Source organism: Rhinolophus sinicus, chromosome 3 (assembly GCF_057876585.1).
Source record: "Rhinolophus sinicus isolate RSI-liver-muscle chromosome 3, RSI-T2T, whole genome shotgun sequence".
Lineage (NCBI taxonomy): Eukaryota > Metazoa > Chordata > Mammalia > Chiroptera > Rhinolophidae > Rhinolophus > Rhinolophus sinicus.
In genome coordinates, this window is record NC_142503.1 from 135,915,740 (window position 1) to 135,930,742 (window position 15,003).

The 15,003-nt window shown below is 42.8% G+C and overlaps 1 protein-coding gene across 3 annotated transcripts in view; it reads right to left on the reverse strand.

Annotated features, from left to right (window-relative positions):
* RASGRP1 (RAS guanyl releasing protein 1) overlaps positions 1 to 15,003 on the reverse strand; it is a 76,166-nt gene that overhangs the window by 21,387 nt on the left and 39,776 nt on the right. For 2 of the 3 annotated variants that reach the window (XM_074327920.2, XM_019725514.3), the window contains exons 3-6: positions 11,018 to 11,123; positions 5,275 to 5,337; positions 4,228 to 4,359; positions 2,104 to 2,257 (exon numbers count right to left, since the gene is read on the reverse strand). In XM_074327920.2, the coding sequence (XP_074184021.1) occupies positions 2,104 to 2,257; positions 4,228 to 4,359; positions 5,275 to 5,337; positions 11,018 to 11,123 (455 nt within the window). Of the gene's footprint in view, positions 1 to 2,103; positions 2,258 to 4,227; positions 4,360 to 5,274; positions 5,366 to 10,913; positions 11,124 to 15,003 lie in introns of those variants that run through there. The other variant, XM_088797134.1, reaches the window with a different exon arrangement.

A 15,003-nucleotide genomic window follows, 5' to 3' on the forward strand; every position in this document is an offset into this window, starting at 1 on the left:
TCTCCCCTCTGAAATCAGGTGTGGCCATGTGGCATAGTTTTGCCAGTAACATGTGAGCGGAAGTGATGTTACTTTCGAGGGAAAGATAGAAGAACCAGGGAATTATTTGCCATGTTCCCTTTCCACCGCTACAGAGAGTGTGTCAAGATGAAACCTCCCACATCTGGGTCTCTGAATTACGGATCCTCTGCTGACCTATGTTAGATATGTAGTGTGAGTGAAAGATAAACTTTTGCTTTGTTAAGCCACTGAAACTATGGGGGAGGGACTCGGGGAGTTGTCATTTCAGTACACATACCTTAGTCCCGCCTGACTAGTAATATACTAATGAGAAAACAACCTAAATAAAATAAATGCAAATGAACTGATTCCTGTTTTACTGGGCCGTGATTGCTGATGGGTAGTAAACTATGAGTAGGACCAAAACTACTCTTTAGGAGAGACTCAAAGCAAAACTTACTGGTGCTAAGAGAAAATGCCCGTGCTCCTTCCAGTGAACACATTTATATACCCTTCTAACATGTTGAATTCACTTGTTTTTTTAAAAGATTCATCCCAGTGATCTCCCTCACCCCACCCTCCAAAGTATTGTAATAAAAAGAAAATAGCAAATGCCGCTCAGTTCACAACAGGGAGCAATTTCCCTCCAGTCCCATGTTGGAGGGAAAATTATTGTTTGGGATAACTGTTTAGAACATTTGTTTTAGGGAAAACAAAAAAGTCCCCCAGTCTTCTATGAGGGGCCTTGCCATTCAAAAGCAATTAAGGTTGGAACTGATATTTTGTTTTGCAAATAGAACACTGCCTCAGTGGCAGGGGAGCCCTGGAAGGGGACCATAGGCTCAGAGTCATTGTTCTACACTGATTTTTCACTTGTGCCTCTGCTGATCTGAGCGCAGGCATCGAGCAGGCATCCTGTAGGCCTGACTGAGCAGCCCTGCCAGCTGGGCTCCGATTTCCAGTGTGATAATGGCTCCTTTCAGTGTCCCTCCCCGTGACAGAGGAAGGCACTGCCAAATGGAAACTCCCCAGGTGGAGCTTCCAAGTCGGGGCCTGAGGTTCTGTCTGAGGGGTGCCAGTGAGGGGACTGGGGGGCTAGTGCAGAATAATGCTTGGAGACTTATTTCCAAGGTACCTGGAGGTGGGGGTTGGGGGGTCCTGGCTGCCTGGACAGCTGTGTGAAAATAGGACTATTATGGGAGAAAAGATGAAACAACCTCTGTAACTGGGTTTGCAGGTCTCTTTCCAGATACCACGGGGCTCAATAAGTTGGTGCCGAGTGACTGAGACTTGCATGTGATCTGAGCCGCAGCCCTGGCTCTAACAAGCTGGATGACCTTGTTCAAGCCACCCCCTGGGCTCCGTCCCCTCATCCAGGGAACACAGGGCGTCATTCTAAGAAATGCACCCAGCAACTAGGTAACCCGTAGTTTTAGAACAAAGTTGAAGACTGCATCTTTCAGTCGGGGTGGGGGCTAAGTAAAGGTAACATTTCTCAGGAAAGCATATTGACACATGAGGGTGTAAGTGGCATCTGACATGTCGACTAGCTCTCTTCTTTGGTACCAGTGTTTTTCGGTATCACATAGAGAGTTTTAAGGAGCACGGTTTGGGTCAGTATAGTTTATCTCTAGGATCAGGGGTGAGTGCTGGGCCATGTCATCACCAGGTATATTCTGGGCTAGACCAGTAACATCTACTTTATTTTGGGAATTCCCATAGCCATTCAAAACCTATCCTAGAATGAACTCAAACTCTCAGAGGACATATCTCCATTTTTGGGGGGAGGAAAATTTTAAAAAGTTTTTCTGGAAGCCTAATGATTATCGGGGTAAAAGGTTGTGTGTGTATACGCTCACATATGCATGTTGTCACTTGAGCGGGTGGTAGGGTGGGGACAGGCACGGAGGATGGAGGGAAGCACAGCAGGAGCAACAAAGGAATTCAGAGTGTACTGATTCTCCCGACGGCACGTCTGATGGGAAAGCCTCCCGTCACGGAAGGGGGCTCTAGAGGTTGGAGGTGGACAGGCTGTTGAATTTCTCTGCTTATGTTCAGAAATACATGCCAGGGAAGCTTTTCTCCTGCCCCTTGGGTACATACGGATATCCTCCGGAACGACTTGAACTCAAGGTAGGTAAGATGCTCCGACAGCTCCTCTGGTTCCAGATGGTCAAAGAGCAGGGAGACTTTCCGTTTCTTGCTGGTGTTTGATTTTATCCTTTGAGTAAGTTTCCTGGACCAATCACGGGCATTGCTTTTGTGGTTAAATGTGAAAGAGAGACAATGAGGAAAAATTAGAAATCGAAATTGCTTTTTAATGCAAGTAAATCCATTAATGTTTCCCACAAGAATATATAAAAAAATCATTAGCTGAGTTTCCATGGCCAAAACAATGCATTAACAGAGTTTCCTCAAATGAATTATTTTCTATGGCGGCAACTAGGAAGCCTTGCTGGTTTTCTATGAACCTTCTGAACGCACAGGAGAACTGGGTAAAATGCGTTTACTTTAAGGCCATGGGAAGGACAGAGCCGCAGGCATCCATCAGTTTCCTGGCCGTTGGTCACGGATCCTTCATCTAACCCCTGGCACGTCTGTTCTCTCCACGCATCCTGTGTGTCCCCTCATACTCATAAGGGTGACGGGAACTCTATCTGGTTGGAAATCTCAAGGTAAGAGGGCAGTTTTCATGCCAGAAGAGCACAGAGAATCACACAGAGGAGATGTCATGTTGCACAGAATTACGTGTAGGGACGTGTGGTCACTCTGGGCAGACTTGTGGCGTTTTCCTCAAATGTCCCCAGCCTCTGAAATGACCGTGGAAGCCTAGCTGTCCCTAGAGTGCCCCCCAACCCTCATTTTGTTGTAATCAACCCCTGTATTCCTGATTCAGTTTCAATTTCCTACACTAAGAAAGGAAAGGGAAGCAGCCATTGGAGAGGTAGAAGGTTGCAGGTCTGTTTCCGAAACTGGTATTCCTGAGAATCTTGTCTCTATAGAAGGATTCTGTGGTCAAATAAGTTTGGAAAATGCTACAAATTCTATAGCCTCCATGGCCAACGAGCACATTACATACTCTGAGACGCATGGCAAAAGGCAAGTTTATCTCACCACTTCTCAAATATATCTGGTCAGACAACATCCCACTGACTAATTCCTAAACAGTATTCTCTGGGAAATATTGGGAGAGGAAAGTCAGCGAGGGGCCTACGGGGACAAGGAGATTTGGGTTTGAGACCTGCCCTGGAGCCTAAGTTCTGCATCTGTAAAATGAGGAAATTGTTACTTGGAAATCTCTTACTTTTCAAGTTGTATAATTCTAAGCAGAGTACAGAGACTCCAAACTGATAAATAGATTTATTTGGGACTATGAAATATGATTTTGAAATCATTTTTACATGGCTGTGGCACAGTGAATGAAGGCCCTGAGTCCAGCTTCTGCTCTGCAACTAACTTAGCGAGCTGTGTGACCCCAGCCGAGTCAGGCACCTTTGCTGAGCCTCAGTGTTGTAGGATGTTGAAGGAAATGAGCTCTAGAATTCATTTCAGTTCTAGAGTTCTATATCCTAGGGCTCTGCACTATTCCAAAATAAAGTGGCCACGTTGTGAAAATCTTAGCATCCAATGTGTGTACTCTGTTCTCCCAAATGAGGGGAGGCACTCATTTTTCCAGAGTGGACCAACCTCATAAATAAGAAATCCAAGGAATAATGTGAAATATTCCTGAGATCTCTTCCAGCTCTGGAAGTCTAAGTGTCTTTCATAGAATCCACATATGTTATAAGCCCTGTGCTCAACGCATTTTTCAGCAGTCCCTTCCCCATTTTCAAGTGTGTTTTTTTTTTTTTGGGGGGGGGGTGCCTCTGGGCCTTAGCTGCTGAAGAAGCACAAGTTTAGTCACTGCACTTTCAGTTTCTCATGATCTGGATACATTTTAGTCAATTATCGTGCTACCTGATTTCTTTTTGACTAGGACTTACATTTTTTTCTGCTCTTGAATTATTAGTCACCCACAGCTTTATCACCAGGGGGCTTCTCTGCTTGCTTGTTAAATGTCAAGCTTTTCACTTTGGTGAGGCACTTTGAACGTGCCTGTCTGAGGGGCTTGTGTCAGTGGTGAGAGAGCAGCAGTCACAGCCAGGAGTCAGAGCCTAGCTGAGCAGCCTGGATGGTGTTACACGAGGGATGTGGTTTTGAAAGATTCGTCAAAACCTTGACACTCACATTTGAGTTGTGTCAATCAGGCGGCAGTGTAACTCCTCACCATTAGCTTTCACCAGTTCCTGAAACTCCTCCATAGTGTTTGTCAAGCTGGCATCCATTTTAAACATGATCCAAAATTCTGTTATCCAATACCTATGAGATGGAAGTTAGAAAACACAATCCAAAATGGAAGGCAAGGACTTATACTTTGGTGGGTTCTTCCCACAAAGAGTACTCAGAAAAAGACAGAGGCTGGTTTGTCCTGTATTTCTGGGAAGATAGAATATAGAAAAGGGCTGGGGTGGGGGGAAGGGAAGACAACCCCCCGTTGACAAGTCTCTGCCCCACCATATACTAAATGCTCTGATAGGATAAGGTGTATCATAATCAAGGGAGCCATGGCAGATTTAGGCACAACTGTTAATCAGAGATAAAATGATAAATAAGACAACTACAGACAAACCAAATTCCAAAGATGAGGCAATGTCTCTGTAAATTATTGCACTTTATCAATTCTTAGACTATTATAAGGCCATTAAAAACAATATTTACAAAAAGTTTTTAATGACTAGACAAGAGTACTATGATATAAAAGTGAAAACTATAGGATACAAAACTATATGTGTTTTGATCTCAACTATGTTTTTAAAATTTGCTTGGAAAAAAGACAAAGGAGATATACCAAAATAGGTAGTTGGATGTGAGTGAGTATTGCTATAGTTATATTCTTTTCTGCATTTTCAAAATGCACAAATATGAGCTATTTACTTTTATAATTAGGAATAAAAACAAACAAGGTAATGTCTCCCTAAGTCACTTGATACCAAAATGTAAGACGGAGGAAAATATACATAGAAGGTATGAAGCTCAGGAACACTTGAAAAAATTGACTGCTGTGTCGAGGAATTTCGAGTATTAACGACTGCCCTTCCCATCCTGGCCAGCAGTGGTTTATAGATAGATGGTCAGAAATAGAGGCAGGGAGGACAAGAGCTAGAGTCGCCTTGCTGCAGTCATTCATTTCACCCCACCCCTCCACAAAGCCCCACGTGCATGCAGAAACATTACCTTACAAAATAGCAGATCTTCAGGCAAAGGCCTGGTGAGTTCTTTGCCAAGGCATCCTGATACGTGGGCTGTGGTTAAGGCAAATGGGAGCCTATGACAGAAACCAAACAACTTCACATCTGTGGAAGCATTTGCTAAAATTACCCCTCCCCCAATAATTTTATTTTTTTTAATGACAGTGTTTTCTTTTCTCTCCAGCCATGGGATAAAAACCAACTTGATATGTGCAGCTGTCTGCCTGTTATCCTCTAGAAAGGTGACATGTTGACTTTCTATCTGGCCCATGCTAAAATAGCTTATGGAATGAGGCTGCAGCATTTTCTTTGCAGAAGTAGAGCTAGGAAGTCAACAGCATGGAAAGAGTCCAGCACAGGTGACCTACAAGAAGTGAGGAAGGGGCAAACGACCTCCTGCCCATGCCCGGAGACCAGGAGTCCAATGGAGAGAAAAAGAGCAGCCCCTTCTTAACTTTTAAAATGGATAAACAATTTATACAGTGAATAAGAAGAAAGGGATGGAATAATTATTCAGATATATTATCATGATTATAAGAATAATATGAAAATGATAATATATGCCTAGAGAATATCAGTAGGTTGACCTTATATGTTCTGATGGGAAATCCAACAAAGCCATGTGAATAATCCAAAATACAACTGAAGATCACATGAAGATATCATTTGAAATATTCTACATGAATGGTGCCATCCTAAGAATATGAAAGAACAGCAAGATTCCATCAAGTTCATGGGTCTCTCAAGATATATGGAAAGAACATTCATGTAAGAGTGAAAGAAATGCAAAATCCAATCCAGTGATGAATCTGGGTGGGGCATCTTCCGTCAACCATCTGCCGTCAACAGACTGAGGCAATCAGGCTGGTGGGCTATGTGCCCTGCAAGACTCTGCCCTCTTTCTCTTCTAAAAACTGTGCCCTAATTACTGCAATACAGGGCTCAATGTATCCCAGCAGGGCCCTTGAGAGGAACCCAGGGAGAAGCTGGTGGAGATGTCAATTAACCGGGGCAGCAGGGGTCTTCCCTCAGTGTGTATGCCTATTGTAACCCCTGGAATATTTAAAATTAAAAATAGCAAAGTGAAAGCCAGTCCAAATCATGGTATAGCTGTTTTTTTTTATCAGGAAGGAATCTGTGCATTTTGAGATGTTACATGTCTGCAAAGTTTTAGAGCGTATTAGAATGATAGCCTTGAAACTTCAATTTGGAATATATAATTGTTTTATACTTGTGGTTTTAAATTGAAATCTCAGGAAGCTTATGCATAGCTTTGGAACATCTAAGATAATGTTAGCTTTTGTGTTTATAACTTTAACTACTAGAGTTATAGAAACTATTTAGAATTCACGCAGTCCTCTGAAATATTTAAACATAATCTAAAATGTAGAATTCATAATTGTAGTTTAAAACCATTGGCAGTATTTAATGAATTAGCATTGTCCAAATTAAACAAACCTTTTTCAAGGCCCCATAAAAATGCTTCGTGAAACATGCAAGACTTATAGAAAGAATAATATAAGATTTGCAAGCTAAACTTGAACCCCTAAAGAAAAGCTATGGTTGTGACATTTGTACCTTTAATAAAATAACTTTAATTTAAAAAACCTATATTTTAATAGATTTACTACCTATAAAATCTGTCCTTGAGGGCACCAAAACAAAACAAAACAAAACAAAAACAAAACCACAAAACCACACATGCATCAACAAAGGTAATAAAAATAAGCCCAGGCACCTGGCAAACCTCATGAAGTAATAGGTCCTCAGCCCTGCCTTTCTTTGGGCATAGAAGGTAGGAGTGAGAATTAGATGACTGTGTCTTTATACCACATCCTAAGAAAATGCAGAGATTCCCCTCAATGCAGAGAGATTCAAGCCTAAGGCACATTCTAGACAAATATATCTTAGATTCTATATTTCTGTTATTTGATCCACTCGTTGACATTTTTATTCTTCCTTTCTTACGAGGAAGGCACAAAAACCACATTTCTCTTTTCAAACAATTCAGTGGACATTTAAATCAACATGGTGCCTTTTACTGTGTTTATCTTTCTCCTGGTAGTTCTTATCCTTCTCTTCCAATGTCCCTTCTGGCGGCAGTGTCTTTGTAAATCCAGTCGGTCTAGGTCTACATCAGAGGGCTGAGCCCTGAGGGGCAAGCAGAATGCCAGGCAGAAGGGCAGGACCTCCCAAGGTCATTAGAGCTCCTCGGCCTTAGCAAAGGCAGCCTGGTGAGGCAGGCACGGCTTTCCCACTTGAGGAGATGAGGAGATACATACGCCTTACCCAGGCTGGTAACGAGGCTCGGGCTTCTGCCCCCTGCGGTAAGCGTCCTCCTATGTGGGGTAGGGGGCGCGGGGAGTTCAGGCTTCACACCCTGTCCTTCTCATAGCGACTATTCACTGGGAAGTACCAGGGCGGTTCTGACTGTAGTTTTCAGGCATCTGAACAATTCAAAGCACGTTTTAAAATTTTTTCTCTTTCTCTCTTTTTAACAGTGGTAAAACAGGAACCCTGCTGAGCTTCCTGAACTAACAATTCTATTACTTCCAAGACAGAGAACAGGGAACCTAAGTGCAATCAAACTATCGTTTTGCCTTCAATGTTTAACCTGGGTTTCGATGATGGGAAGTCTTTCATATTCCCTTCTTAGAATCCCTTCCCCTGCCCCAGACCTGAGCAAAGCCCAGATTTCTCACCTAAAAGTCCTGACAAATACAGAAAAAGTATCCCAGTGTTTCGCACCCACCATGTTGCAACATTCATTGTGTCCTGCCTTGCGATGGCTCTAAGCTAAGTTCTAGAGAAACAAAGATAAACAAGCCTCGCTTCCTGCCCTAGTGGGGGACACCACACGTAAACAAGTCATTTACAATACAGTGTATGTATTTTTAAATCTACGTTAAAAATATATTTATAGTTTTTCTTACAGTAACATGTAATTTAATTAATTTTTCAGTACCCTTGTGAAATTATATATTACAAACGAGACCTGAACATTTTGCAGTGTACTTAAAATAGTCACCTATACAGAAAGCCCAGAGTATGTAGATACCACATTTCAAAACTTACAGACTGAAGTTTAGGTAGATCAATTTATTTAGCTAACAGAATACAAACACTTCACACTTTCTGCAATCATAGATGAAAAGCTTTTCAAGGCAGATTACATCCAGGCCAAAGATATGAGGGCTATTCTGACTTAAGCAATATAAAACTTTTAGGAATTATATAGATTTTCAATCAATAATACCATTTTCAAACACTAGATGTCTTCTTAAAAGGAGGGGGTTGGGAAAGTCAGGAAAGACTTCACAGGGGTCCTTCAAAGAGTTTGCTAGGGAAGAGGGAAGTACTGTAAAAGGGCCCATGATAGTCTGGTGCATTGAGAAGTTCAGTGTGGAGGGGAACGGGTTTCTGAGAGCTGCAGGATGAAGCAGGAGAGGTGCCCTGGGGTCAGACCGTGGAGGGCCGTTTCCTGGCAACTGAGAAGTCTGATGTTATCCCTCTGAAGCAATGGTGCATCTGATTTGCTTCTTAGGAAAGAACTTCAGAGGTGGGTAATGAAGGGGAGGGGGAGGCATGCAGATGAGAAGATTGTAGGGGACACAGGCCCAGGAGAGAGACCATGGGGGCCCGAACAAAGGCAGCGGCATGGGAATAGAGAGAAGAGACCTAGTAAGAGTCATTTCTGGAGTAGAAACCTGGGATTGGGTGATGGACTCTGTAGGAGGTGAAAGGCAGGGAGGAGTCGAGAGTACTTCTGATGTCTCTGGTTTAGGCAACTGCATGGGTAATGACACCATTAACTGAAACGGAAAATGAAAAGCCAGATGTCACAGCAGAATTAATGGGGTAGTGTTTTGGGATGGGGGTGGTGAGTTAATGAGTTAAGTTTTGAACATATTAAGATTGAAGTGTCCACAGCACAAACTAGTCCAAATATATATTTTAAAAAAAAAAAAATATATATATATATATATATATATATATATATATATATATATATATATTTATTTATTTTAATGGTTTGAGTTAGAGAAATTCAGAAAGTCATCAACACAGAGGAATGGTGGTGACAATCCTGGTGAGAAATCACTCAGGGAAGGAAGGAGAGTGAGACGAAAACCAGGATGTTATCCTTATATTTCAGAGGTGCTCAAAGAAGATGCTAGATGGAATGGTGGAGGAGAGAGAGCCCAGGAAGAAGGAGAGCCAGGAAGGGGCAATTCCGGAGCCCTGGAGGGAGAGTGGAGAGGCACGGGTTTGTCAATAATGCCTAATACTTCTGGGAGGTCAAAGTAAACAAGGATGGAAAAAAGCCACTGGGGCTTAGCAACAAGGAGGTCATCGGTGACATCAGAGGAAAGTTTGAGTGCAGTGGTGGGGGCCACAGTTGAATTAAGGAGCGAGTGGGAGTTGAAAGATTGGAGATACTGAATGCAGACTATTTTAAGAAGTTTGCACATCAAATTTCTAACCCTAACAATGGAATGAAGGGGAGGCAGGGCTGAGAGTTTATTTTTAGGTTGGGGAGATTTGAATGTGTTTTAGGCTGAGAGGCAGGTGCCATTGAAGAAGCAGAGTTTAACAGTATAGGGGAGAGAGGACACAAACTGACGGGTAAGATTCTGTGAGACGCGCAAGGGAGGAACGGGAAGGGGGGAGCAGTGCATCCACCTTGTGGGCAGGCAGCTGGCCGTGTCCCAAGGGCGGGCACTTCAGGTACAGTTTAGTCCGTAGATCAGCAAACAGTTTTCCAGTGAGAAGTATTACCCTGACATTGTTTAGAATTGCTGGTGCATTGAGTTAATAAACAGCAGACCGACTTTGAGGCGGTTTTATTATACTTTTGAACTTCTCTGCTGACGAGACACCCACTTATTACCTGCACCTCTTAGGCTGTGGACCTCTCGTAAGGCTCCGCCCTTGGAATGCCACTGGGAACCCCTCCTTTGAGATGCGTGGTAAAGATTTTTAAGTAGGTTTAAAGAAAAGATTCAGTCCTGATGGCATTTATTTTTTTCTGTGTGCCATAAGATGAAAAGGGAGGGGTCAGGAGAGTGGTACAAAATTTGAAGAGCCGCCTTGTGACTCAGTGCCAGAGACCCGGGCTTCAGGTGCTAAACAGTCTCACCCCACCTACGGCCCTTCTTCTTCAGGGGTCACAGCTTACAGTGTCATCAGCGAGAGGGATAGGGCAGGCACTTTATCTCCCCTACTCAGTTCACACCCCATAAGAAGGTTAAAATCCAGCAGGGCTTGCTGCCTGAGCAAAAAGGCACCAGCAGACTCTCCAGATGCTATGGCATTAGGAAGCTTTCTTCAGAATCTGGGAAGATTGCAGAGTTGGACAGGAAAGCCAGAATGCAGTTCATCATTTGAGTCATGCTTGCACGCTTGTCAATTTGCATAGGATGAATATGAATTTTGATTGTTCTACAGGAAAAGTATGTTTACTTGCGACAGGTACGGAAGAAGCCTGTTTTTGCATGTTGATTTCTTTGACTACTTCCTAGAGCAATTGGCAATCAATAATATTGCCCGACCCAACAGAAGATACATACGTACATATGTGTACACACGCACACACACCTTGAAAGGACATATGAACCCACTTACCTCTCAGGATTATTCCAAACCAATATGAAAGGACACTTCAAATTTCAAGATACTTCTAAAGGAATCCCATTTTGGGATAGCCAGTCACTGTACTAAAAGGATATAGGGTGATCACTTTTTGGAGCAGTTCAGCAGAGGAAATGATAATTCGGTGCATGGTCAGCATGACTTGCAACAGTTGGTTACTTCGACACAGGTTTCCATCTGCATCTGAAAACATAAAGAGCAGCAGCTGAGTGAGGCCCCGTCTGAGGGCTGCACAGTCCACCTGTGGGCTCTTCCCGCAGAGATTTCCTTCCACTGCCTCTAGCACCACACATCCCTCCCTTCTCTGCTTTTATCCTCCTACTGCATTCTCCCCTTCCCAAAATGTCCACTTTGATGTTCATTAATCACCCCGCCTGAAAAGTGGCAGAATCTTCGGAAAGGAATAAAATTTGCACCAGTACACGAGTCTCTGTTGGAAGCAGAGGCACACACAGGTTTTGTGGGGCCTAAAGTGCGTATAATTCAGGAGGGGGGGGTCCCATCTGGGGTCAGAGTAAAAAAATTGTAGTCTTAATAGCTTATAGATAAATGACCTTACTTTCGCAATTTTTACAGAAACGTATGACCATCTAAATCCATTTCTAGGGCTCTCCCATGGACTTGGAGGAGCTGTGAAACATAAGCTTCCCTAGTTTTTTGGGCTGTGTATCTCTGGATGCAAACAAAGGAGGAAGACTATGGGCAAACATTACATTTGGGGATTATTGGTGGGTTACAGGCAGCCATGATTCGTATCAAAGAGCATGGTTAGCTAGGTTTTCCAAATCCTGGGTGGTAGCTACAATAAGATGCATTCTATACACTGGTGTTGGGTATAAAGATTTCCCTTAGAGTGGTTTCCAAAATATTTTCAACAGTTATGGCATGAAGTATTAGAGGCTGTGCTGGTTATTTGCTGCCAGATCTCTTTGTCCTTCACCATGGGTTGCATCACCATGGCCAGCTAGCTTCCAGCTGGGTTCAGCCATTGGGAGGCATCAGAAAGAGATGAAAGGAGAGAGAAGTCAGGATATTTTTTTTCTCAGGCACCACTTGCCTGACAGTAGCTACAGGTCTCCTTGGTGGATGTTCACACTGGTTGGTCCCTCCTTCAGGACTCCAGCTCTCACTGGGATCTGACACTACTCATCTCCCTTGGCCCTTTGGCCCTAATGGCGGCAATGACTTCCGGCTGTTGGTAGTCTCTGGGTGCAGCTCTCTAAATCCACTCTCATCTCTGTAAATAGTTCCTTCAGTAAAGTGTGGTCATTTAAACAAACCATGTGAATTCTATTCCCGGCTGGGAACTTGAATAATTCAGGGTAAAGTATCAAATGAAAAGAATAAAACATGAATTGGGCTTGATCATTGGATAGCTTTCTAAAATACATTATATAAAGGGTTGTCATTGTCCTTTGTTCCAAGTGTACCAAATGGTAAATGAAGGACGTAGTGCATTTGGGCCGAGGATTCAGAAGTCCTGCCTCATTCTCAAAGGATGACCTGAAGTCATAGTTCATTGAGAAAATGTAAGTAAACTAAGAGGACCACGCACTTCCCATCACCAAACCCACCAAATACCCGCACTCTATTACTCTTACTGCTTGCTTTCCATTTCCAAGGAAGGCCTCTCAGGAACCAACGCTGCCACTGTGCTCTGGTCTCCTCCTTTCTCAAGGACTTTTATCCTGCCTTTGTCCACTTTCTTTCCTGCGTAATAAACTTTTCTCTCTCTCTCCTGATTTACATCCATTGGCATTGAACATGCCCCATAGTCTCCTATTTAAAACAAAATGAAATAAAACAAAACCTTAAATCCATGGCTACCTCTCCATGTCTCTGTTCTCTTTTTCATTAAAACTTCACTGTCATCAATTTCTCACCTCCTGTTCATTTTCAACCATTCTACTTTGACTTCTAATTCTATTATTCTACTACACATTTTACTTTCAAGGTCACCAGCCAGCTCCACATTGCCAAATCCAATAGTTTATGCCTCTGTCCTCATCTTACTCTATGACTCAAGTTGCACTCAACCCAACTCAACCCACGTTGACAACTCTCTCTTTCCCAGCACACTTTCTTCTCCTGGCTCCCATAACATCACACACGCTCAGCTTCTCTCTCATGCTCTTCTGTCTTCTCTTCCTCTGCTGAGCTTTTAAATGTCACCATGCTCTGTGGCTTACTCCTCCCACTTCTTTTTTTCTAACAATTTTTAAAATTTAAAACTTCTTAAATTTCAAATTAGAAAAAAATGTAACTATTTTTCTAAGTGAACTCATCTAGTCTTTTGGCTAAAATACTTTATATATGCTGACGACTGTCCGCCTTACATCTTCAGCCCTGAGTACCAAATTAGTATGTCCAACATCCGACTTGGCAAATCCACTCAGACGTCTAATTTCAAACCTAACTCATCCAAACAAAACTCTTGACCTCTCCCTGCCCCATTTCATTCCTCCTCCATTCTTCCTCATCTTAGGAAATGGCACCACCAACTATCCTCTCAGTCACCCAAACAAAAAACCTAGCAGTCATCCTTTATCTCTCACTTTCTCTCACATTGAACCCATCAGCAAGTCTTGACTCTACCTTCAAAAGTGTATCACAAATCCGTCCATTTCTCTCCATCCTTGCCATCTTATTAGTTGTAGCCATCACCACCATGCAATAACCTAATTGCCCTCCCCGCTTCCACTTGTGTCCACCTACAATCGATTTTTTATACAGAAGCCAGGAGCACGTGAGCTCCTAAAACCCATACATCAGGTCATGTGCTTAAGACACTTTAATGGATTCCACGATACATGTATTAAACCATTACCTCCATACTATGGCCAATGGAGCTCCACAAGCTCTGTCCCCTTTACTATTTCCCACTTCATTTCATACCACATTGCTCCTCTCCCCACCTGTTTGTGCCTTGGACCCTCCAAGTTTATTCCTACCTCATGGCCTTTGTATTATTTCTTGTAATATGGTCTTGCTTCCCGTGGCCCATTCATGTCAGTTAGGCCTCAGCTTCAATGTCACAATCTCAGAGGTCTTCCGTAAACTACCGAAGGTAGCCATTACCCTGCCTGGGTTTCTTCATAGCTCTAATCATTATCTGGAGTTATCGTTTCTATTTGGTTAATTTTTATTTTCTGAGTTGCCACTAGAATATAACCTTCATAAGACCTGAGTCTTGTTCTTTTTTCCCCACAACCGTCTCTCCAGGGCCTAGAACAGGGCTGATACATGGTAGGTATTCATTAAACATCTGTTGAGTAAATGAGTGGACTGTATCAAATAGAGGACCCCTTAACTTTTCACGTGTCTTGGATGTTGAGTTCACTTTTATCACTGGCTATTTCATTGATGATATGTAATATACATACTTATTTTCTTCTTGGCCAGTTTACAAAAGAATCTCAAGGTTAAAACTTGACAAATCATTTTTATGAAGTATTCAGCTAGCCTGGTTATAGTTTGGTGGATCTTTCATTAATTCCTCTAAACTTATACTCTGGGGAGGTAGGGTTAGTATTGCTATTGCTGTGTTTTCTAGCCCACACAATTGCTGTATTAGTTATCTCTTACCACAAAAAAAATCTGCATAACAAACCACCCCAAAACTCATGTATTTTTTCTCAAGTGTCTGAGGCATGGCTGGGGGTTGGCTGAGATCGGCTGACCTTTGCTGGGGGTCCTGCCCTACATGCCCCCAGCTTCCTTGGACCTGTGGGCTAGCTGAGATATGTTCTGTCATGGTGGTGGCAGGGCACCAAAGTCCCACTGGAAATATCCAAGGCCTCTTAAGCTTATGCTTGGAACTGGCATGCTGTCACTTCTGGCTTGTTCTGTTGGCCAAAGCAAGTTATACTGAAGAATATCCAGTCAAAATGGAAAAGATCACTGACACAGAGAAGGCGAAAAATTGGGAGATGGGGGCATAATGCAATCAACTCTACTACAGTTATGGGGAGGTAACTTTTAAATTCAGCATCTGAAAATAATAGTTTTTATAATGCAGCTTTCCTCACAGAAGTAGTAGCATTCATATTCCCATATACTATGG